The sequence below is a fragment of the Rhipicephalus sanguineus genome, chromosome 1 (assembly GCF_013339695.2).
Source record: "Rhipicephalus sanguineus isolate Rsan-2018 chromosome 1, BIME_Rsan_1.4, whole genome shotgun sequence".
Classification (NCBI taxonomy): Eukaryota; Metazoa; Arthropoda; class Arachnida; order Ixodida; family Ixodidae; genus Rhipicephalus; species Rhipicephalus sanguineus.
The window spans coordinates 178,106,749-178,131,736 of NC_051176.1; the positions used below are offsets into that span (position 1 = coordinate 178,106,749).

Consider the following 24,988-nt stretch of genomic DNA (forward strand, 5'->3'; position numbering starts at 1 on the left):
TGTTAACCTTTGTTAGGAGAACATAACAGGCAGTGCTCTCCTTTGTCAGGAGAACATCACAATAAGTGCCTTCAGCTATCTGCTCAGCCGCACGATTGGCGTAGCATCAAGTGTACTACACGCTTTTAACAGGCGACAACAAAAGCGCACTGCACCACCGTTCGCTGTCACCTCACATGGGACCGCCTTCAAAGGCGTGGCACGGGCACCAAGAAACCTCACTGCACACGCACGTATGGTACTGCTAGTGTAGCGTCGTTGGACACGTACTGCACGCTTTTCTTAGGGGACAACACAAACTCGCTTCACATCAGTCTACTGCCGCCTTCTCATGCAAAACCGCTAGAGCATCGCGGAGACGCATCGCATTCAGGAAGCTAGTTGTCGCCGTGTTGACGCAACAAGGTAATCGCCTCACCCGTGCATGGTATGGGGCGTAACGGTATGAACACTCCAACGGCAAACGCGCGCATAGGTGATCACACGGGGCAGCGCCGACACGAAAACTGCAGCGCCAGAGGAACACGCTAAGCACAACAAAGAACCTAAGAGTTCACCCTGCTACGCATGCCACTCAATAGTTTTTGATAAGCAACAGTAGCATGACCGTAGCGCCAGAACACACAGCCTAGCGAGTAGAAGCAGCACGCTCGGGGGCACGGCAGCACATTTTTGGGGGGTCACGCATACTTACAACAACCCAGAGGAAATTATGGTGGCACCTTGGAAGCCTTCATTAAAAAGGTGCATAGAAGAAACACGCTCGGCCGTGTCTATGTGTTCTGCGAACGCCTCATTTTCTTGGTATCCTTGGCCCTGCTTGAAAAATCGTGTGGTCAACTTGGCCTTTTTTCCTCGCTGAAGCTGACGTGGGCATCAAAATTAATGCTTTTGAGGCTGTTTTGGAGCAGTACGGTGCAATTTTTGCAATCTTTATGCTTTTGGAGCAGCTTGGCACAGGAAAACGGAATCATATCAAAAATGGGCAATATGCGCAGCTGCCTCACTCCTGCATGTCAAAAGTGAGCAGCAGCTAAACATAAATGTTCTTGTTACCATGAAATAGCCATTTTTAGCTGCTGCTAACTTTTGACATGCATGACTCAGCGGAATGCACCTTGCCTTCTACCCTCGTGACCGGAATGAATGACACAAAGCACATCAACTGCAGTGGGACTGAAGTAGTCTGTTTAGTTTTGTTTCTAGTAATGTGCTTTGTGTCATTTATTCCGGTCACGAGGGTCATGCCAGAAACAAAACTAAACAGACTATTTCAGTCCCACTACAGTTGCTTAGGCGACACTGCAGTATGCAGCTGTTCTTTACATCCTTTTTCAGTTCACCCTGGTTGATCTTTCATTGTTAGAACTGAAGTTGTGCTAGAGGGTGGCTATATAGGCACTGCACACTGGCCATAGTGAGCCCCGCATCTCTCTTTTATATGCTTTTGCTGATATCAGCCAATAGAGGTACGAAGAAAAAAAGACATTATTAATGAGGGGCAAACTTGTCTCCTGGATCATCGTTCATTACTTGCTCTCAGTTGCTGTATATGAGTCAGTGGCTGACTGACTTCCAGTTATTTTGCAATTGATTTCTTCTAGGCCATACCTCTGTGCCATAAAATTTATTTCTTCCATGCAATAATGTAACTGCTTTTCTAAAAAGAGTACTTTATCTGCCCTTTAGCTTTGTCATTCAGTAAATGGAACTCCTGATAAGTGGAACAGATTTCCCTGGTCCTCAGAGGTTGTGAGAACCATGCACAGAGGATACCTAAGATAGGGCCACATGTTGTGCAGTGGTGGTGCGTGTGGCCCACCTGCACGCTTTAAAGGGACACTAAAGGCAAATAAAAATTTATGTCAGAGTGAAAGCTCAATGTATGACAACGTCTAAAACGGCAATATTATCAACAGCAGCGGCCTACTTACCGAGAAATTAAGCTAAATGTATCACACGATGAGCGTCACGAGCGGGACATTTTGGAAATGATCCCGATGACATGAGAGAGTCCGACTACAATTAATCACTCGTAATCGAACTAGCTACAATAAAAAAAGAACCTTCTGTGCACCAAGAGACGTAATAAAATGCTGCTTGTTCGTTTCTGTTTGATTCATAGAAAAAAGAACCGTTCCGTTTTCGCCGAACTGCGCTTCGCCCGGCGCCCTGCTTCGCTCACGTGGTCGCGTCTCAGTGGTAGTTTCGGTATCGCGTACTGCCGCGCGTGTTTTGCGTGCTCGTGAAAGTCGCTCTGACAGAAAGTTCGACAAAATGCTGCATGCATGCGATGTTGCCGGATGCCCAAATGGTGTACGCCGCCACTGCACGCCACCACGCAGTAAAGGCGGGCAACGTTGGGCACGGCAACACTGATGTGAGAAAGACCGCTTTCAGGCGGGTGACTTGGAGTGGTAACGTGATGCAGACCACTAAAACGTGATCTTATTTTAAAATAAGCACTTCCTAAGCACAAAAGTAGCACTAAGAGGTTTCTGGACCACTATTTCAACACTCAACGTCGACTTAATCTTTGCCTTTAGTGTCCCTTTAAAAGGGGCAGTCTGCGCGCTTCCCAGGGGAGAAGTGCCTTGGCTGCCAAGAAGGATAGACGCTGCCACCCGTGCTGGCCAATTGCTACTGCCCTAGACCATGGTCTTCACCTCGCTGCCCCGTGTCCCTGTGCTGACCCTGCCGTACGACTTGTAGTGTTAAATAAATTGCTGTTGCTTGTTGTGATCTGAAGCCTCCGTCGTCCTTGCCTTAACTATGGACGGGACACAGCAAACCCAATACCCACAGCTGGCACCCAACGTGGGGTGCCAGATGAGGGGTTCGCGTCGTCTTGCTGCCAAGGAACGATGTTCCACCGGTTAACTGGGCCCACTTCACAGAAAGTGTGGGACTGCCTTCTCGAAACATTCACGAGGTTCGGATTCCATGCCAAGCTGACCACGGACGTGATGTAATTCCCCAACAAGGTGTTCACGGATTCCTGCGACGCCCTGGGAATTCGTCACAACAGGCAGCACAGTATGATAAGCATCAGCAGAACATTAGCTTTGAAGTTGGGGCCTTGGTGTAAGTAGACACACCCCCTCAGCGATGCCACAAAAGGTTTTGCAGCTTCCCTAGCTAACAGGAGGGACGGACCGTATAAAATCACCCAAAAATCCAGGCTTTCGTACATGTTGAAAGGTTGCTTGACTGATCAAGTGCGTGGCCCTATTCATGTCTCGGATCTGAAACCCTTTTATGCATGACAAGATGCAGCTGCAGGGGATCCAGACATTCCTCACTAGAGCTTGGCCACCCAGTCACCGACACCGTCAAGCAAGTGGTACAACCTGTGTCCTCGGTGACGATGAAAAGAGGGGTTTGGGAAGATAACGCTCATTTCCTTCACCTGTGCTTGTATTTCTTTTCCCAGTTCCGTTTTCCACAAATTTTTGGGAAAGGAGGAAATATTCGTAAGCCCTACCAAAGTACACTGATGTACTGTTTGCCTTGTTGTTCTGCAAGGGATGCATATGCTTTTGTTGGTGTTGAGAAGAAAATGTTTATTGGTTTTTCTTTGTCCTTCCTGCTACACTTTAGGGTCCCTGCGGCTGGACACTCGGACCATCCTTCGGTCCCCACCCCGCCTTTTTGAGGGTGGAGGGGGGGGGGATGTGTGGGAACCACAGACACCGGCTATCCAAAGATAGCACCACGTGTTGCGCAGTGGCGGTGCGCGCGGCCCACCTGCGCGCTTTCAAAGGGGGCAGTCTCCATGCTTCCCAGGGGAGAAGTGCCTTGGCTGCCAAGAAGGACGGACACTGCTGCCACCCACGCTGGCCGATTGCTGCTGCCCAAGACCATGGTCTTAGCCTCGCAGCCCCGTGTCCCTGGGCTGACTCTTCTGTATGACTGATAGTGTTAAATAAATTGTTGTTGTTTGTTGTGATTTTAACCTTCCGTCGTCCTTGCTTTAAGGTAGGTCACCACCTTCAAAAACACATTTTTTTTTTTCTTCAAAAAACTGATTTTTTGGGATTTAACATTTTCAAGCTCCCTGTCTATTCACGAATATTTAGCAAAAAGAATTATGTAGTCATCTTCAGCCATTCGAAAGTTATGGCCATGTTTCCAACCCCTCCTAGACGCATCCGAAACCGAAACTGAAGGCTTCTGGTTCCACGAAACGTGCCATCTCGACATAAATGTCTCTTCGTATACGTATTACCTAATGCTAAGTTGTTTAAGTACGTTCCAAATTTTGTGGGACATGATGTTTTCGATTTATTTAAAATTTTCCACTACAGCGCTGCGGCGCTCTGTTGTTTAAGTTGTGCACATTTGCGTTCGGCAGTCTGTGCTTTTTCGTATGTCATTTTGAGCTCGGAATTAGTTCTGGCCTTTCGAAGAGAAAGTTATAGTAGTCCCTGAAATATGGCCAAGTATAGGACGAAAAGGAAGCGTTAACGCAAGTTAGAGAATTGATTTACCAAGTGTGGACCCGCTGTGGAGCATGTGGATGAGTCAGCTAGAGACTCAAAACGAGCCATTGTCATTTAACAAGAACACGGGTGTACTTAATAAATGTATATTCTGCATGCTCCTGTAGGTTCAGCTTCCCAAATAGAGCACAGCTATGTATAAGACACAGGGAGCAAGTAAATCAAACACACCTTTATCATTGCATGAAGATTCTGCAGTGGATGCTTGTTTGGGTCCTTTCTCCTCTCCCAGGCTAAATGATTAGCCATGTCTGCGGCATTAAAGTGCAAAGTGCGAAGCTGCCCAAGAGACATCACACCCTCTAAGCTGCTCAGAGAGCGCAGCAGCTGCAATGATGCTGACAGCGATGACAGGAAGTCCGAGCTGTCCTTGCTGAAGCTCGTGCTCAAACGCTCAAACAGGAACCACAGGCTCAGCTGCTCCTTGTCCAGCGCTCTGTAAACACATTACATGAGCACACAATGAAACATGCCACCAAAAGAAGCACCTGAGCACAATGAAAATACCATCATGCTGACTTTGAAAAAGGAGAAACACACCTAGGCACATATTCCTGCTATACTTGTTAACGCCTCCTTTGTCAAATGTGCCTCCGACGTGTCAAAAAATTGTGTATTTGACCACCTTATAAGATCACTTTTGTAAGATTAACAGAAAAAATCCTTAAAAGTTTAATCAATAATTGGTGATAAATTTGAATGGTGGACCAGACAACAAGGTTGAGCCAGTCAGTTATTCATACTGAGGTACAGAAAAACAGAACCAATATGACAGAAATTAATTCTTCTGATGGCTCACCCTGTTTCATCCACAGTTCTCAATAATATTGAAGGGGTCCTCAACCACTTTTCCAAGTAACAATCGACCGACCTCAGTATCAAAGTTCACTGCCTCAAGAATCAATCACTGCAAAAATTATTTGAATCCATCAAGTACGAGCGGAGTTACAGGGATTTGTCGCACGCTTTAGGCGAGCGCTTTCTCTCTCCTTTCGTCCCAACAAGGGCGTCATGAAACACGATTGTTCTCTCTAGGTGTTATTTCAGTTGCGCTAGTGTTGCAACTGCGTAACTTTAGCAGACTATAGAGCGTGGCACCCAGTACATGGTGGCACCCCACGTAAAAGAAGTGCGTAAGAACCAAACGCCGCCCTTGGTTTATGTCAGCTATCGGCTAATTGCAGCAATCTGTTGTGTGATGGCCCTCCGCAGAGAATGGCAACTTCGCACTCCGCCTGTAAAATCTCCTTGCTGTGCACGACTGGAAGATTTGGCTAAGCTGTTTACAGCCGCATCTGCTTTCCAGTGTTTTTTTCACCATGTACGAGGACTAGTTCATGACAACTTTAATGTATTTGAGAGAGACATCATTTTGTAAGATGAAAGGCCAATTTTCAAATACAACTAATTTTACATTTTTTTAAATGTTTGCAGCCATATTATCGGAACATTTCTTTTACTTTAAACTCTGAGCTGTTATGAATTTCTGCTTCTTACAGTCATCGCTTCTACATTTTTCAAAAGAAAGAAATATTCAACAACAGCCAAACAGTTCATTCTTCTGAATAAAATACAAATCAAATAGCAAGGACTAGTCGATTTGTATTTAAAATTTTGAATATTCGCACACACCCACTTCAGAAACCACTGCCAACAAGTAACAATTATTCTAAATAATTACTCAAACGTATTCGTGCTACACAAAAATTTTGATCCGCCCTTGCAGCATGAAGCTACGAGGGAAATCCATACGAATTTCTCAGAAAGCCTCTCTGTCAATGAAAAAAATGATAATTGGTAAAAATTTGTCTGGACTATGACAAATTTTTCGTCAACTAGGAAGCTTTCCTTTTGAGAAATCCACATGTATTTCCTTTGTGGCATTGTGCTTCAAAGGAGTAGATGACAATTTTTCCCTTTCAAAATTTATATTGTAAATATTCGCCAAGCTGCCATAAAAATAATTATATATACGGTGACGACAACAGCCTTTTCCTGGTGAGTAGTGACATATCAGTTTTTTTGCAAAAAGAGAAAAGGAAAACTTATCCTGAATAAATTTAACCCCTTGAGGGTTTTCGCCGTACATGTACGTCATAGCGTTTATTTTTAAAATGCGTGCCTTTTTCGATCATTTCTCTCGCTTTGCATGTGCTGCCACGCTTCGGGAATACCTGTAATTTTTTTCATGCGCCGATGTCTCTCCGTTGTTGCTTTTTTTATGCTTCACAAAATGGCGCGCCAGCTACCACTTGCGCAACCGAGCGCGGCCGCGGAGTGGTTGGTTTCAAACATGCGCCTTCTTTGATCATTTCTCTTGCTTGGAATGTGCTGCCATGCTTCGGGAATACGTGGAATTTTTCTAATGCGCCGATGTCTCTCTGTCTTTCGTTTTTTTTGCTTTCCAAAGCAGCGTGGTGGCTTTCAGTTGCGCATCAGAACGCATGCACGCAGTCCGGCTGGTTTTGGCTTCGTCCTTTGGGTGGTTTTCGCTTCTTGCGCCCACAAAGCTGATGGCTGTTTGGTTTCTAATCTCTCAAAGGGTGACCGCTTGTTACTCTCTCATTTATTGCTCCTCGAGGCGCGATTACATCTGTTTCCGTGCAGCGCTAAATTACACAAACGCCGCCGCCGTGATTGTGTTTCCTGTATTGGGGTCTCGGAAAAACTAAGTCTCATTGTTGATAAGACGAAGGATTACTGTAGCTTTTTCACTTGTTTTGCTTTACGGACGGGCGAAAAACCATAGAGTTTTCTTCCGTGCGCTCACTGGCGGAGTTCGCTTACGCTATGGAAGCGCGCGCCGGTTGCTCTGCTGCCGGTGAGTCGAGCAGCGATTCTTCCGATACGGACTATTCCCCAAGTGCCGAATCCGAATCTGATTCATTGGATTTCAGTTTGTCAGACGAGGATTTTTTGATGAGTTCAGACTCCGATGACGATCAAGGAGCGACATCTGAAAAGTTTTTATGTTAGAGCACGAACATTTTTAACCGGAAAAGTACTCTGGTGCACTTACTTTTTATGTCTGTGAGCTGTTTAATACAATGCATAATTTTTATTTATAAAAAAATGTGAAGTTTTTTTTAGGATTTTGCTTGATTTTACTACGAATAAACCATGAGTATGTAACAACAAAAATGATTTTTTTTTGTCACTTTACGGTCACGAAAAAAAAATTTTAGACAATTTTTTTCTCAAATAGAATCATCTGAACAATTTATTTCAGCAATAAAAAAATTAAACATTTTTGGACTGGATTTCGCGAAAAAATTTGACCCTCAAAGGGTTAAGAAATGGGGCATAAGAAATTATCTTAGCATAAATATAACAAAAATAGGGGTATTATTTTGCTAGACAATGTAACATACTGAACTGAAGAACTGAATGTCAAGCTGAAATCAGGGTTCGTACAAGTTTTGAAGGTGAAAATAAAAGGGTTTTCAAGGGCTTTTAAGTACCTGTGAAAGGTTTTTCAAGGACGCGGAGCAGCATCCCATGGAGAAATTTTTTGCTATAACAATGCTTCCAGAACAATAAGGGTGGCTTTGTTGCATATGAAATATGAAGATTATATAAAATGTCCAGTCTTGAACATTAAGTTCTTAACATGCACACAACTTCACAGAATTAATGCAGTGGCTCAGATATCACTTGTATTGGCTAGCTGATGTCCTCCAGTTCTGCTGTTTTACTTTCTTCAGTCTTTGCAAACTGCTCGGTTGCACTATTACACTGATGTCGCACTACGCTTCCACTTTTTCTGAGTAGTGATTTGCTGAAGCAGTCAAAACAGCAGTGGCTACCCTAAGTTCTTCTTTTTTCTTTATCCTGTAAATTGATCCTTGAATACTCTTTTCGACTTCCTGCAGTTATCAAGGTTCTATTTTTTAGCTTTGAATATGGACTGAATAGGATATGAATCAAGTGCATGCTTGTATGGTCACCCACTCTGTGGGTATCCACTGTCATTGTACAGTCAATATCTGTATACAAAAAGGGGCAATAAAAAACACTGTGTGGAAGCCAATCACTAAGCAAGGGAAGCACTGTCAGCAGCTTTAATTCAAACTTCTACTTTTGCTATCTGGCTCACATACAGCATTTTTTTTTCAGCTCTGGCTGCGTGAGGACAGTAAATATTCGTTTAGCTGCTGAATACATTAATAGATACAGTGATATGGTTGACTGAAGCCATTTTGGTGCAGCTTTGGGAGCAGAAATCCCCACTTTAGAGCATCAAATGAGTTTTTTGGAGCAGTTATCAGTCCCACATTTTCTAATGCAAATATTTATGTCTCTAACATGGAGCAGTTGTACCATGTTTAAAGGGACTGACAACTGCTCAGAACATGAAATGAGATGACTACACTGATGGAAAGATTGTCCGTCGCATTGACTCAAACCAACCCTGTTTTTTTCGTGAGAGATGGATTTATATTCTTATTTCTTAATTGAAAGTCGCGAAAAATGACCTGTGCCACCTCTGGCAGCAAAAACATGAATGATCCGATGAACCCGGCCACGTGACCGTTGATTGCTGTACGCGGTCGACGATTTTTTGTTAGTATTGAAATATTGTTCGTTTCTTTATATTAAAAGGTATTACTCCATAAAAATGTACATATAGGCCTGCGTGAGTAGTATGCATTAAAGTGGCGCTGCCTTCGCGTGACGTAATGATCCCATGCTCGTCAGCACGTCTTGAGCAACTTTTCAGCGCGCTCATGCAACCGTGCACGCAGTTTCCAGGACGCTAAGATTTTGGAGCGACATAGTTTTGCTACCTACACTTCATCTCAGAAATGACGCGCACTGCTACTCGGCGCAGTCGCGCATATGTGTAGCGACGTTTTCGATGATTTGGCTTGGCTCGTGCACCGAGAGAGTAACGACGCCGGGACAAGCCACCCATGATACAGGCGCAGGCAACCTTGGACGCATGCGCACACAGCGCAATACAAACACAGGGAAGATGTATAATGCCACATCATCTCATTGTAACAGCTTGTTATCTTCAAAAATAGTTGAAAAGCTATAAATAAGGGTGGTTAAGCATAGTTACAGGAACTCCTGCAAAAGCAGAACGATAGCTTTCACAAATCGCGAGAAGGGCTGGCAGCATCGCTATCAATTAGCGTTGCTGGAGGAAAGGTGCATCTGTGTTTAGAGCCTTTCAGATCGAAAAATACTGCTTGGAAAATAATTACGTGCTTTTGGGATTAACTACTGCAGCTACAAACACTGTGAAGGGCGAGCTTTCTGCTGCGCCGTAAGAAAATGGGTCGAGAAAAATCAGTTGTCGGTCCTTTTAAAGAAATGGATATATGAACACCTGAATGCATGTTTATTTATAAAACACCAGAAGATGACATTAACTTACTGCTCTTCATTTGCCTGTGCCCAACCCTCAGCGCACGCATTCTCTTTTTTTTTTCTTTTTTTTACAATAAAAAAAAAACTATTCTGATGAGTTCGTGCTCCCAGTACGACCTAGGCCTATGTTATATGGTAAAGTAAATGATGTGCTTCACGGAGAGAATAGTTAAGCTGCTGTTTTGTGGGCAGTTAACAAAATCCAGGGTATAAGAATTAATTGGTCCTTTAAGCCTGAAATATTCTCTATGTTTAACAAAATTTGCTGTAATGAAAGGCTTCGTATCTCATTTGACAAGTTCTTTAACATCAACTTTTGCCTCAATCGAGAAGCAGGACCAAGACACCAGAATATATATGCTGCGACTCTGTCTTCTCAGCAAAATTTCACAGGCCTCTGCAGCAAGTGGAAATGATAACTCCTGACAGCAGTACCGTATTCAAACAAACACTCTGCATGACCTCTTCTTGAAGTTAATTAGAATGAACAGTACTACCAATTTTTATGAAAAAAAAAAACATATCGGTCAGTTCAAGCACATACTACACGTAATGCTCACCGCAATTAATACAAGCAAGTAAAAGGCTGACATCCTAGAAAAACCTGCAAATGCACCAATTATTACTTTTCTCTAACACGAAAACAGTTAGAAACCATATTTAATCAATTAGTAATGCTATGCCGCAGAATGAGATAGTAGTAATCGTAGGAAACTCTACGCAGTATGAGGTAGTTGCATTGCTTGACAGCGGTGCGTGCACCCAGCACCCCCCCCCCTTTCAGCAAGAAACATTAACATCTAGAATTACCGATGAATTGACTCCATAGTACTGTACAACTTTAGAAGGCAGCGGCCACATCAATGCCGGATGCACAAAAGACTATACCAATGTTTGCTCGCTCTACATTGGCATCATGAGCTGGTCGGATGGTGACCCCACCGCCACAGAGCACCGCCAAGAACACGAGCGGGACTACCTAGTTCTTTAGTTGTGGAGGCAATTGGCTGCCACGCTTCAGTCACCTGGACTGCACCTCTCCTGTCTCAAGTTGTACCAATGCGTTGGTTGTACCCGATTATAAAGATGTATAAGTAGACTGGTGAAAAAAACCTTGCGCATATAAACTTAAAATTATTTTTCTCCAAAATGTCTGAAAAATTTCGTCTTGGCGCACGCTCGGCGCAAATTATGAGATTTTTGCCGAAATGTACCAGGATGTACCAGGTTTCACCTCTTGGCACAGTTTGGCACAATAGATACAGCTATCACTTAACTGCAGCTATCAAGTGAGCATCAATAGCTTCATTTTGTGCACTGTTTGCACAAGAGAAACATAGACACAGGAGAAAAATTAGTGCAAGCGCTGGAGGTGGTGTCTAGTTGGAAGGTCAGTTGAGAGAAAGTGGGCGAAGGCAGACTGACAGGTGAGGAAATTAAGCAAATGGTGGGACAAGGCGTGCAGAAGGCAGTGCACACATGGGAGAGGAGCCATCACTGAGCGCCAACAAGTGTGTCTGGTTCCATTCATGGTGCAGTTCGAGTTCTGCACAAGTCCTACCAAGCAGAACATGTGCACTTATGCTGGCGTATTGCTTCTAAAATGGTGAGTTTGTTAGATGAATGCTCATCTACCAGAAAAAGGAGGTTACAAGGTGAATAACAGACAGCATTCTCAAGAAATTCAAGGGCTTTATAGGAAAAGAAACTATTCCAGGACTTTCAAGGGCCTTGAAAACATTCTTTTCAATTTCATGGGTTCTTAAGGGTTTCAAGGACCTGTACGCTCCTTGTGGAAGAGAGATGTATTCAAGCTGCTTGAGCATTCTTGAGCCTCAAAGTAACTGTTCATGAGTATATGTCAATTTGCCCATGATCATATAAATAACCTGCTAAGAAAGTTAAGCAAAGTAGTCAGTTTTTTGTACAAATTATAGGAACACTAAAGAGAAAAATCATTTCACTTGCATTAGCAAATTAGCCTTCCACAGTACCAAAAAAAAAAAAAACGCCGCTCTTGCCATGCCAAGGTGCTTGGTAAGCCATAAAAGGTGCAAAAAGAAAATGCAGGCAGCAACACTGCCTTGAAGTTCCTGCACCAACTTGCCATGACGTCACCGATTTTGACCATATCTGCTAGGACCTACCTAGATTTTTGTTGGTAAAAATTAAGTATATTTTGTTCTAAAGGAGCCAGACAAGCTTCAAGAAATTTTATTAAGCCAATGTAGTTAAAATATGAAAAAGATAATGAAATCCATGATGTCGTGTAAATAATTGATGGAAAACTCTTTGCTTAACAGTTACAGCCATGAAATGCTGCACTACCAGTAACCAAACTGATTAAAAAAAAATAAGTCAGTAGCAGCATCTGGAAAGTCTAGTTAGTTTGCAAATGTGCTTCTTGTTATTCTTGAATTAACATGCAGAACTGTTGCTCAAAGATTAACATGCGGAACTGCCAAAGATTAACTACTAATTATCACATTTTATGTAAGCATCTGATGGCTTAACGTGAAAACATTAAATGAAAGACATGTAATCGATTAACACTTTCCTGTCTGCGGGAAAATAGGCTAATTTGGGTACTTTAGTAAACAATTTTTCTACTGCCACAGAATATTATCAATACTATAATATATAGTATGAACTTGTAGAACAAGGAATGCACTTTCTAATGGTATTATATTTAAGCAAACATTCCTAAAGAATTTTCTGAAAAAAAAAAACTTTAATAGGAAAATGTTGACAAAAACGCAAACATTCTGTAAAAACAACAATGGTGCTTTGCACCAACTGAACATGAAAAAATTTCAGAATATACATTTTAAACACAAATTCCATATCCATTATCCCTGCAAATATAAGCATTCTATCTCAAGTCGTTATTTAGATACAAAAGAAAACGTTCGCCCTAGTGGCTATCGGGCCACCGCGCAATGCAGTTACGTGATGCAGTGAAGCACAGGTTTGCGCAGAGTGTTTCACAGAAAACATTCAATTTCTGTGTTACTTTTTGCTCGAAAGTATGCATTCATGCATATTTATTAGTTGTGCTGCACATCTAGGCGATTATTTCTCAGGCAAAGAAGATTATGAAGAAATTGACGGCTCCGATGAAACGCGCGGCACTACAGAGCGCAATGCCGAGGTCCACTCCGGGTCGTTTTCTCGCACTGAACTCCACACGTTTAGCAGCCGGCGGCAAATGGTCCAGCCCAAACGATGTTGATACCCCTCAGATAAGAACTGTGACTTTTAGAACACGCCAGATATCTTTCGAACGCAGTGCGGCAGCAACGACTTGGTTCGGAGATCAAAGCGAAAGTTACCAGCGGATACCTGTTGACGTTGCGCGGCTGTTTGACACACTTTCGCCGTCTGTGCTGAAGGCCGATGAGTCAAAATCTTCTTTCGAGTCTGCACTGCTGCCAACATAAAAAATTCTGACTCGCCGGAATCCACCGAAATTTGCCGTTCCCGAGAGGCATGGGCGCGCGATGTTGATGTCATGTTCGAAGGTACGAGCGCTCGGTCCTCTCGACTTAACTGGCACTTCAAAGCTCTCTTGGCGGCGGAAAAAATAAACAAATAGGGGAAACTGGAAAAATAGCTCCCGTTTTATACGATGGATGATGTTGGCTGTCCGTGAGCGCTCCTAGCACGGCAAAATTTGAAGCTCAAAACCATCAACAGCGGGCTATCGATGGGTATAGGCGCGGAGGAAAGTGTTAAAAGAGCCCATTTTTGTTATACACAACCCACAACAATACACAACAAGATCAGCTACTATTGAGTACAATGAGTACATGCATAGATGAAATCTTTCACTTACGTCTTGACAGCATAAAACCCAAAGTCATGTTCTGTAAGCATGATCAAAACGCGCAATGCCAGCAGCACAGTTCTGTAGCTGTGAGAAGAGTTCGTCAGATGCTGAACAAGGGCCAGACATATTGCATTCAGCTGGTCCTTAGATGGCAAGGAATTCACAAGCTGGTGGCCGGGTAGGAAAGAAAGAGAATAGAAAGACTCTTAATAACGCATGCAAGTACAAATTCCTATGTGATATACTAATTGTCAAACAATTAAAATGCCTTCATCAAGTACTAGAGACTCTAAAGGCAAACATTATTGAATTATCCCGAGGTAATGATCAAGCAGGGGTGAAATTCCACAGAGAAATGGTCATAACAGACGTCAAATAATTATTGTAATAGCAATCATATGGACACTCGAGGCACATTTATGCCATTGCAGTTGCTGTCATGTTCCGTATACAGTCAAACCCCGTTAATACGTACCCGCTTTAAGCGTACTAACGGTTAAAACGTAAATAATAATAATAATATCTGGGGTTTAACGTCCCAAAACCACGATATGATTATGAGAGACGCCGTAGTGGAGGGCTCCGGAAATTTCGACCAGCTGTGGTTCTTTAATGTGCACCTAAATCTAAGTACACGGGCCTCAGACATTCTCGCCTCCATCAAAAATGCAGCCGCCGCGGCCAGGATTCGATCCCGCGACCTTCGGGTCAGCAGTCGAGTGCCATAACCACTAGACCACCGTGGCGGGGCGGTTAAAACATAGTTGCGACGAATCCCCGACCGAGTCTCATAGAGCCTAATGCATTCGCTGACCGCTTAAGCCGTAGTGCTTCGTCCTACGCCTACCGGTTAGTGCGTACCCTGCGTACCGTGATAACTTTTTGTGCCATAAAATTTTACTGCGCCGCTGAACTTCCCGACCCCCCCAATGTGCCGCAAAGGTTTTCCGCCTTCGAGAAGTGCGTAGATCGGTCGATCGCTGATTCCGACTTCCGCGCGATTGCGACGACACTTTTGCGAGTAAGCACCGGGAAAGAACGAAGGTGAGGCAGCGGCCGCCGACGAACGCGCTAGCATGACTTATCACCGACAACCTTATCACAAGTTTCTTCAGATATCTGCTCGGGCACGCGCGTGGCGCAGCACTATTTTGAGCCTACTGCACGCTTTTAATAGGCGACAACCTGAACGCGCTGCCGCCGATCGCTGCCGCCTCGTTGTGCGGGGCCGTGTTCAAGCGCGCTTTGTAGACAGGGTTGCCAGGTTTGGCTACTTTGCGCCAAATTGGCTACTTTTTTAGGCCGGTGGCGGCAGAAAAATCGTCTTGGCTACTTGGCTCCTTTTTGGCTACTTTCTTGTCCCCTCGATTTGAGCAAAAGTATCAATATCTGGTGACGTCGCAGCCACTGGTGTTCCGAGTGTATGGTGCCAAAACATGGCAGCCAAAATGTGCATCCTGCTCCAATAACTGAATTTTCCATTTTGATTACGCGGATAATGAATTTTAATGAAAAGGATGGCACTGTGGCTTAAGCAGGCGTAAAGTTCAATGGTCGATCATAACATAAATATATGTATAAAAATAAAACTACACGTGTATAACCTGCCAGTCAAGCAGGCGTCGCGCACACTAAACAATGCTTTTGGATGCCTGGCCGGGACTCAGAGGGAACTGTTGCATGGAGCCTGTTTTTGCAGACCACCCATTGCTGAACCTGGCTTCAAACCGAAATTGCACGTGAACAGGAATCGAAAGCGCTCCGCATGCAGGGCGCTGTGCACTCATCGACATTAGAAATAGGATATCCGACATTTCAAGTGAGAACTGTAAAACCAGGACACGAGAGGAAAAGGCGGTAACACAAACGCTCTCTAATAACAACTGTTAGTGAGTGCTTCTGTTGCCGCCTTTCCCTTTCGTGTCCTGCTTTTTTTTTTTTTTTTGTGCTCTCTTTAGAATCTCGTACCAACTCACCCAACAAACAATCCTTCTTGGATATCCTATGAACTGCTTCTATCGTTCCTTAGGCTTAGTACGGACTGCGGCTCTGGATTCGTCATCACGAAAGAAATTTTTGCGAAAGGGCTTCAATTTATGTTTCAATGCAGTAACACATACCGTAGACCAGGCCCGTTGCCAGGAATTTTTTTCGGGGGGGGGGGGGGGGGGGGGGGCTAGAACCTCCCCCCCCTGGCTACGGGCCTGCCGTAGACTCAATTTTATTGTCGCAGCTTCTAGTAACTTACACAAAAGTCACGCAAGGCGCGTGGAGAGAGACTAATTTTTTTTCAACAGCGCGAACACTATGTCGTCATGCATGAAATGATTGCTAAAGTCAAGAATTTATGCTGAAATCTACGGAATTATGATTTTGAATTGTTCAGGCAGCACATATTTACAATTTCGCCGGAAGGCTTTTGCATTTAGTCATTTAAATAATGTGGAAGTGGATTTCACACATGCGTGGCTGCTTTTGGCTACTTTTACTGCCGTTGTATCAACTTGGCTACATTTTGGCTACTTTTTCCAATTTTCTGGCTATTTTTCGTATTTTCAACCTGGCAACCCTGTTTGTAGAAACGAAAGCAGCTCGCTGTTGCGGAGTTGAGCGTTGCTGGTCGCGGGTGACGAGAAACCTCTTTGCATTGACGCTATCACGCTAAACGCACGCGTACCGTACAGCAAGCGTAGCGCTGTTGTAACCATACTGCACGCTTTTATTGGGCGACCACCCAAACGCGCTCCCGTCCGCTGCCAGCACCGCTAGAGCATCGCAGAGTGCACATCGCTTGCAGGAAGTTCGTCATCGCCGCGTTAACTGAACAAGCTACTCGCCGCATCTGTGCGCGGTCTGGAGCGAAGTGGGTACGAAGAACACTCCCACGACAAATGCACGCGTGCAGTGCAGCAAGCGGCCCGGCAGTGACGGCGTGAGCCAAGAAGGCCACGCGCTGCACGCAACTAGCCAGGAGACAACCGGCTCCACGCAGCCGTACCGCGTTTCACTGAAACTGTGTCAGTTTTCGGATAGTAGCAGATCGCGGTACAGACGCACACACATATAGCCGACACTGTCCGTTCCGTCGCTATGTCGGTCACTGCGTATACCGGACCCTGTAACAGTTCCGAAATGCTCCTTGGCGTCGCCAGCGTACGCTATCGGCACTACCGGACAGTCGTGCGAGAGTGCCAGAATCTTTTCTCCACTTTGGCAAAAACAAAGAAAAGGCTTTGCAGTGGGTAGTTTAGGCAATATTTGCTGTGGCACTGTATATATTTCTTTGCTGGCGGCGATGGCGTACGCGAGGAGATGCAAATTTTTACTTGGTGGTTAATGCGTACTACCGTTTAGTGCGTAGTTATGCGGCGTTCCCGGCAGGTACGCATTAACGAGGTTCCACTGTAAAGTCCAAATCGATAACATCACCCTGTGCATCGTACGTTCTATGTGCAAGCGGAAGCTTATAAAGGCTGCAGATGAGCACAGCTTTAGCAGAGATGAAGCACGCTGGCTAGCTCTGTCAGACGAAGGAGCATGAAGGGGTGCCAGTGGGGGAGCTGCATTGCTTGGGTAGCAACTGTGAACTTTGATCAAAAAGGCGCAGGCATGCGCGCTACCCTGACAGATATCAGTAGAAGACCCCTACTTTTGTACGTGCTGTGCTCTCACCGCTTCCTTCACGTTGAGGCGACAGACAGCATAAAAACCACTTCGCTCCTTGGAGCAGCCGTATTCCCTTAAGCCAGCTTTTTTTAATAGCAACACAAACATGAAGCCAACAGTACCATCCATGCCAGCTAATGATAATCCCCAGTGCTTCTGATTAGGGTATTGACATGTGCAGACAAAAAAAAAAGAAAAGGGGAAAAAGGAAATTCTTGTTAAGTTATGCCTACACTAGTAAGGATAAAAACAAAGGTTCTTGCCTTCGATGGCTAATATCAAATGCATGTCAACCAAAGCAGCAAACAGCATGAACAGTTAACAAGATCTGCCCCATGGCACCAAGGCATTATGTGTAAAAGTTATTTATGTTTGATGGGTAGAACAAAAACTGACATAGAATGAAAGACAGACAAAGAACTAGAAAAAGTACTGTCCTTCATGCACTAGCTTGCAAACATGAATTAGTACCAACATGCCTAGTTTACTGTTCTTATTAATGCGATATAGTATGTCCGTAACGAAGTTTTAATGCTTGAAAGAGAGTGAATTGTGGGGCCTGCTTTTGTTAGGCACAAGCACATAAAGAAAACAGATAATGAAGCCAAGGAAAGTATAGGGGGCATTATATGTTATCTTTAATTGAAATATAGTAATTGTGATATAAAGGAAATTGAAAGTGGACAAGAAAAGGACTTACTGCCAGTGGGGACCAACCCCACATCCTTCGCATTACACGTGTGATGTTCTACCAACTGAGCTATGGTAGCCATGGTGGCAAATGTGCAACATTCTTTTTTTTTGCCAGATGTCGTCACATAGCACATGATCTTTTATGAGCTGGCAGCTGACAACTAAACCCTCACATGTTATCTAAAAGCATTGAACCTTCCAAGTTGCGACCCTTCTCGTGAAATGAACGAAAGAAGGGGAATAGGTAAAGGGTCAGTTTTTCTGATACTCCAACTCCAGTTTTTCTGATAATGGAATACCAACTCGGCCAACAGTCTATTCTTCTAAGATAAAAGGGCCTTGTTTTCTTCTGTTAGACACAACCATATAAAGCCAAGTAAAGCATAAAAGAAACTAATAGTACTTTTATGTAGGTGTAGTAATTATGACGCCAAGTAAAATGAAAGCGGAAAAAAAAAGTACTTGCGACTGATGGGGACTGAACTAACAACCTCGCCATTACATGTGCGATGTGCCAACAGTTGTGCTAAGGCAATGGCGATACTCCCGTCCATTTTATTGGGACAGGGGGCGCTTGTCTGAGAGGTGAAAATACTGTTACGAGATGTGAAACATTCCCAACAGGATTGCCTTAGGAACACTTATATGTCAGCAGTGGTGTGATACAGCAATGTCAAAACTAAAGTGGAAAGATATCGATAGATGCTTGAACTATTCCTTAACGCAGTATCTAACGAAACTCTTACAAGTTTGCAACTTGTTTGGTTTGCTATGTTATATTGTCAGTCTTTTTTTTTATTGTTTTACAAGAAGAGCAATACAATAAAATGAAAGTGCTTGTGAAAACCAATGTTATTTTACAGCCACAGATGTCACACAGCTCTGGCAGAAACTCTCTCTCGAGTGGTGGTCATGAGAGCTTGGTAGCCACACTGTAGGTGTTTTAGCTATGCCTGGCATACTATCTGGTATACAGGAATTAGCTAGGCTCACAGAGTTTCTTACACTGAGGAAAATCTGGCATTACAGTCTATGTAAAACTCCGAATGGGTGCTGTGCCATCATGAAATGACCATACACACTCGTTCACTCTTGGGGTGAACATGGCTCAGTGCGGCTGCGCTGACAGTAAGGCTCCTGTGTTTTCTCACATGAGCTCTACATTGAGGCGGAAATACTTGCCCTAAATGAAATGATACTGTTGCGACTAATTAACAAAAGTTCACTAATTAACTTTTTAATTATTGACTTGAAGGCAGTTGCTTATATTAGAAAGTTGTAGTGCACGAAAATTTATGGCATACCCATTTTTTAGAAATCACAAAAGTTGCACGTAATTCGATATATTCATCATCGAATTGGAAGGGCAAAATCGAAACTAATCCTGCTCATCGCGCATGAAACGCAACAACCCTGTTACGTCAGACCGGAACTACCGTAACTAGAAAGTGACGAAATTTGAATGAAAGAACGTCGTGGCTGTATCTTTTAGTTAAAGGGCCCCTCACCAGGTTTAACAATTTTGAGCTGACGAGCGCAATGCATACACTGGGCGTTCAAGATCACGCCTGGCAAAGTTTGCAACACTACGCGCCGCGTAAATGGGTCAAATTTCAAGCTGAACGCTGCTTGCCCTTCTTCTTGCTGCCACACGCCCAGAGAATGAGGGGATGATGTACACGATGGAATGGCCCTACGTAGACGATAGCGCTGGGACGTCGGTCCTATACGTAAATGACTGTGCTCCGACGTCATTAACAGTAGCACTTGACACTGCGATAATTATTTGACACGACGTATAGTTTGAGTAATGTGTTGCTTGAATAGATGAATAAAACTTGAGAGTAATAATAAAACACACAAACGGAATGTGTGTTCTTTTTTAAATTTTTACTGCGAATCGCAGCAAGATGCGAGACTAATCTACCTCCGTTTTGCATGTGTTCGTGTTCTCGCGATTTGCACATCGTGCAGACACCACCCCTTACAGCGAAACTAATTTTCTACCGTGTTCCAGCGCTCATTAGGCTCATTTATCCTCCCGCGTTCAACTAGATATTCATGCGGCACACCGCTAGTCTCGCGTCCGTACAAATGTCGATGCTTTCGTGCTCAGCAATAGGTGATCGGCGAGAGCGCATTCGGCATAACTTGCAGAGATGAAGTGCAAAGAACGCCGCCACACCACCGCTCGCGTCTCGGGGGCTCGGGCTGGTTCGAGCACGTCATGCGCTCACGACATTGTGTGCGCATGACGTGTTCATGCGTATGCGTCATGTGATCCTCCTGCTCGCGTGCCGAAGAGGGCAGGTAAGGGATGTGGCTTGCGAAGGCTATACGGGACGAGCGGCAAGGGTTTGCAGCTCGCCTCCTCGCATCATGGTTTCGTGCCGCCTCAAAACAGTGGTTTTCTCAGCTTCTAATGGACCGATTAGAAAAATTCTTGTGGCATAATGCTCTTTATTGGGTGCGCAACAACTTCCAGTGTCTAACTAAAACTCGTTATGTCAGCTGGTGAGGGGCCCTTTAAAAGTGACAAGTCGTCTCTCTTGCGCCAGCGGATCGCCTTACCTCTGTGTGTGGTGTTTGGTGCTTATCTGTTTCTTTCGAGCCGTGCACAAGACAACCACAATATCAACTTTTTCTTTCTCTGTGAAGCATTAAACTCAGAGTCAGCCACTGAGGTGCTTCTTCGTGCAGACAGGCGGAATAGTTTTGTGCGCCTGTTTATAGTTTAAGAAAGAAACAGATAAGCATCACACATCGCATCCAAAGAATAAGCTATCTACTTGTGTATTTCAGAATGCTTGCTAATTTGGCTGACCAGATTCCGCTATGACGCGCCTTGATTCATATTTTGTCACTTCCTTGTCATGTGTAGTTCCAGTCTTACGTAAGAGAGAGGCTGCGTTTCCTGTGCACCGGCCGGCGTCAGTTTCGATATCACCCTTAAAATTCGATGATGATTATTTCGAACTATGTGCAACTTTCGTGATTTGTAAAAAATGGGTATGCCATAAATTGACACGCCCTACAACTTTCTAATGTAAATGACTGCCCTCAAGTGAACAATTAAAAAGTTAATTAACAAGTTTTTGTGAATTAGCCGCAGCAACTGTCATTTTAGTTGTGGCGAACTATTCCTGCCTCGACGAAGAGTTCGTGTGCGAAAATGACAGCAGCCTGACTGCCATAGAATTTTTATGAAAAATCTGTATTGTCTAAAAAAAAGCACGCTGTATTTTGCTAGGATCTATCCAGCAAATCCCTTGACATCTAGAAAATTGGAACCTAAAATTAAACTAGAAAATTGGAAAAATTAGCATTGCATGTGCAAGAAGAGATGTCGAGTGGTTTTGCTGCCCGACGGCAACTAAAAGTCCTGAAAAACTAGGAAAGCAATTATAAGCATACAATTAATTGAACAACGAGGACTTAAAAAATGGTTATATTACCTTTATTGAAATTCTAGTAAAAATAAAACTGTGGTAATTGAACATTCTTTAAAATTGACTAGCAGGGTTTATAGGAGCTTTTGCAGAAAAAGTATTTTTAAGAATTTTCAGGGATACCTGTATCAGAATAATATCAATGGTCGCAGTGTAGTTTATGTTTACACTGTCATGATTACTTCACGAGCCTTTTGCGTCAAACTGCAACTGCACATTGTACTGAGGTTGCTTATTTAGACTGACCAAGAGTAAAAAGTTTGCACTTACAGTTGGTAAAAATTGTGCTATCTTCTTTTGTCCATATATTGATTGCGCTACTTTTATCCAGCAATGAACCAACCAATGTAAACGCATGTTCTATTGATCTTGCCTTGCGAGTGCTTTTCTCTGCATATGTCTTCATGTTTAGTGAATAATTGTCACAAAAGATAATAATAATTGATTGCATGTTCAGTGCCAAATCTGCAATATGGTTACGAGGCGCGCTGTGGTGGGGGTCTGAATTCATTTCAGGGGAAAATAACAAAAGTTCCTAGCATCACTGCAAGGGGCACCAGGCCTTTGTTCTCCAGTTCTCCAGCCCGCAATAGCACATCCGAAGCTGTGTGTGGGACATTATTGCAACTTGAACTCACTCTGGCATCCTCACAGAGTTTCGACTCCAAAGTTATTCTTTCTCCATGGTGAGTACTAAGAGTCACTGCAAGTGCAGCTGAAGCATGCGGAGTGACAAAGCTGTAGTAACTCCATACATGACCTCAATTCTTTCCATACTAGTCTACGCCACTAGGCATTGATCAATGGTTAACAATGTTTTTATATGTGTGTGTGTGTGTGTGTGTGTGTGTGTGTGTGTGTGTGTGTGTGTGTGTGTGTGTGTGTGTGTGTGTGTGCGCGCGCGCGTACACACACACACACACAAGAAAAGCCTTGCACCTCAACTGGTAGCACCATTTTGGTGGTTGTACACAAACTAGAGTTGCTGTTTCTGCACGATTCATATTTTCATCACGTGGTGGTGATTTTCAAAGAGAGCGTGAGCTCAAAGGTTGAAGCACATGTGAGCAGCACAATGACCGTATCCGAAACCGTGCGCTCTCTCGAAATAAAGTAGTTCTCGCTTGATCCTGATGCTGCTTGAAGTGATCTCTTGAACACCACAAGCAGTGATGACTCCAATGTCTGTGTCCCATCATCAGAGTTTAATTCAGAGGAGGAAACTTCAGCATAGTGAATTTTCTTAATAAGTATTTGTGTTTGTTTATTTTTATTACAGTTTATAATTACTGTGACTTTTCTGAAATGCATCTTTAAAATGTTAATTAAAAACTGACATTTTGATATATACAACATTTTGCTTTAACTACATTTTTCTTGAACAAAAATGCTCAGTAGGGCCAAATAAAGATTTGGATATTTTAATATGTGTCGTGTAAATTTTTGTAACTCAAAGAGTACTTGATCTACGGTTATAATTCTTTAAACAAAGGTTGCCAAGGAATCGTGCAACGATTTGAATACGTATTTCCGAATATCAAAAAAAAAATTTTTTTGATGGATATGTTATTCTTTCTCTAAAGTTTCTTCAAAATTTCAGGTTTTTTTTTTGTCTACAAGTTTTTTCAAGAGAGCAGACTTGACTTATCTTTTTAACAATAAACGCCATTTGAAAGAATGGTCCTTTACTTTCACTTTTACATACTGCATGACACTGTAAACCTACCAGCTGTACCACAAAAAAACTCCTAACTCAAACATAAAAAACAGCTAATTTCTCCATCCTACAGAAAGAGTTCAGCGAGCATGTGTTATTACAAAACATACATTTTGCACATGAATAAACCTAATAATCTAATTTATAAATTAGGCTTTTAAAATGCATTTGTGAAGAATGAAGGTAGCCTGTAAGCCTAACCACTCCAAGCTTCGAGTATCACACAATTAACAAGCCGTGAAGCTTGTCACAACTGTAGGCACACAGTGAAGTTCACTCAACCACCACACGGAGAGCTTGCTAGTTGAAGGCAGTAAGGAGATGCAAAACAGCACTTGGTTGTAGTACCAATAGAAAAAGCAAGGCAGACTCTTAAAAATAACTGTCCCAGAAGAGATGTATGAGCCACCAAAACAGGAAATAACTGTCCCAGAAGAGAAGATGTATGAGCCACCAAAACAGGAAATGTTGATGACTTACCCTCTTCAGAGCCTGGCTGAGATCTGGCTTCTCATCACCATTACTTTTTGAGGCTTCAGGTACCTAAAGAAACAACATCACACAAGCATTACATGGAGTTTTTAAAATAAATGACAAGAGCAAGGTGAAAAGCAAACTACCGGCAACTCCGCACGATTTCCCGGAGCATTCTGCTTGAACATTCAGTGCACGTTGTTTAATGAACTTGACCACTAATGTTTCAATAACTTGAGCAGGACCGACAGGCCGACAGCGTCGAGCAGCCTTTACATAGTGAGTGCGCGAGCACTGAGCCAAGGCTGTGCGGCACCCGAGTCCCCCTGCTGACGTCCCACACAACAGGGTGCTACTCAAAGATCTCTGGGCAAATACAGTGACTGGAGGCAGCAGAAGACAACAGATTTGTGGTGTGTTTTGGTTACTAAAACAGCATAATACGCTACATGTGCTGTCAAGCAGATAAGTGGAGATGGTTATTGTGATGGTGTGGCGGTGATAAGTCAAACAGGTGTGGTTGTTGGTGGCTATGTTCTTCGTTGAGGCCACCACTGGTTCCTGTGCATTTTTAATGCTTAAGCACCCACACTGAGACAGCAATCATCAGGAGGTCAGTCTCTGCACTTTCCCAAAAGACAGATGTTGTGTGCTTTCCCTTCTGATTTATTGGTATTCGTTTGCATTACAGTCAAGTCCCTCTACAACGAAATTTCCATCATAAAGGAAAATTCTTCATCCCCCGTCAGCTGCAAATAGGAAATACTAAAAAAAGTCTCTTCACAACAAATGATTATCCTGAAGATTTTTGGCTTGAATGAGGTTACAACCAAACATGAAAGGGGCACTTGCTCAGGATTCTCCCCAAATTCTGATGACACGACAATTTCATGAATGCTTGTGACCTGCTTTGCAGGGCTGCTGCATCGCAAGACTCGTGTCTTCATGTGAGATGCACCTTCCATTACCACACACATGACCCAATCAATTTTGCGTTATTGAGCTGGTAGAAAACAGATCATTGCCTATTCATCAAAGTGAAACCAGCAGGTTTGATGTGATGCCGGCCATAGTAGAGTCACTTTCTATCCTCAACAACATCCCCCATGTTTAAACATTGCGCAAGCACTGCACTGATTCACAATGATACTACTGCTTGTCATCACCATCGCAGTCATCATAGATGACAACTATGCCATTTTGAAGGAGGTACTTGAGTGGCCAACACGTACCGAGTCAAAACAAAACTACATTTCGCAGCAACCACTGCAGACAAAACCAC

General features: G+C 43.5%; 1 protein-coding gene across 4 annotated transcripts in view; it reads right to left on the reverse strand.

Annotated features, from left to right (window-relative positions):
* The window catches only part of LOC119403119 (protein virilizer homolog), a 288,697-nt gene that overhangs the window by 56,333 nt on the left and 207,376 nt on the right, over nucleotides 1-24,988 (reverse strand). For all 4 annotated transcript variants that reach the window (XM_049418016.1, XM_049418020.1, XM_049418012.1 and 1 more), the window contains 3 exons: nucleotides 23,713-23,775; nucleotides 13,714-13,874; nucleotides 4,674-4,938 (listed from right to left, as the gene is read on the reverse strand). In XM_049418016.1, the coding sequence (XP_049273973.1) occupies nucleotides 4,674-4,938; nucleotides 13,714-13,874; nucleotides 23,713-23,775 (489 nt within the window). The remainder of the gene's footprint in view (nucleotides 1-4,673; nucleotides 4,939-13,713; nucleotides 13,875-23,712; nucleotides 23,776-24,988) is intronic.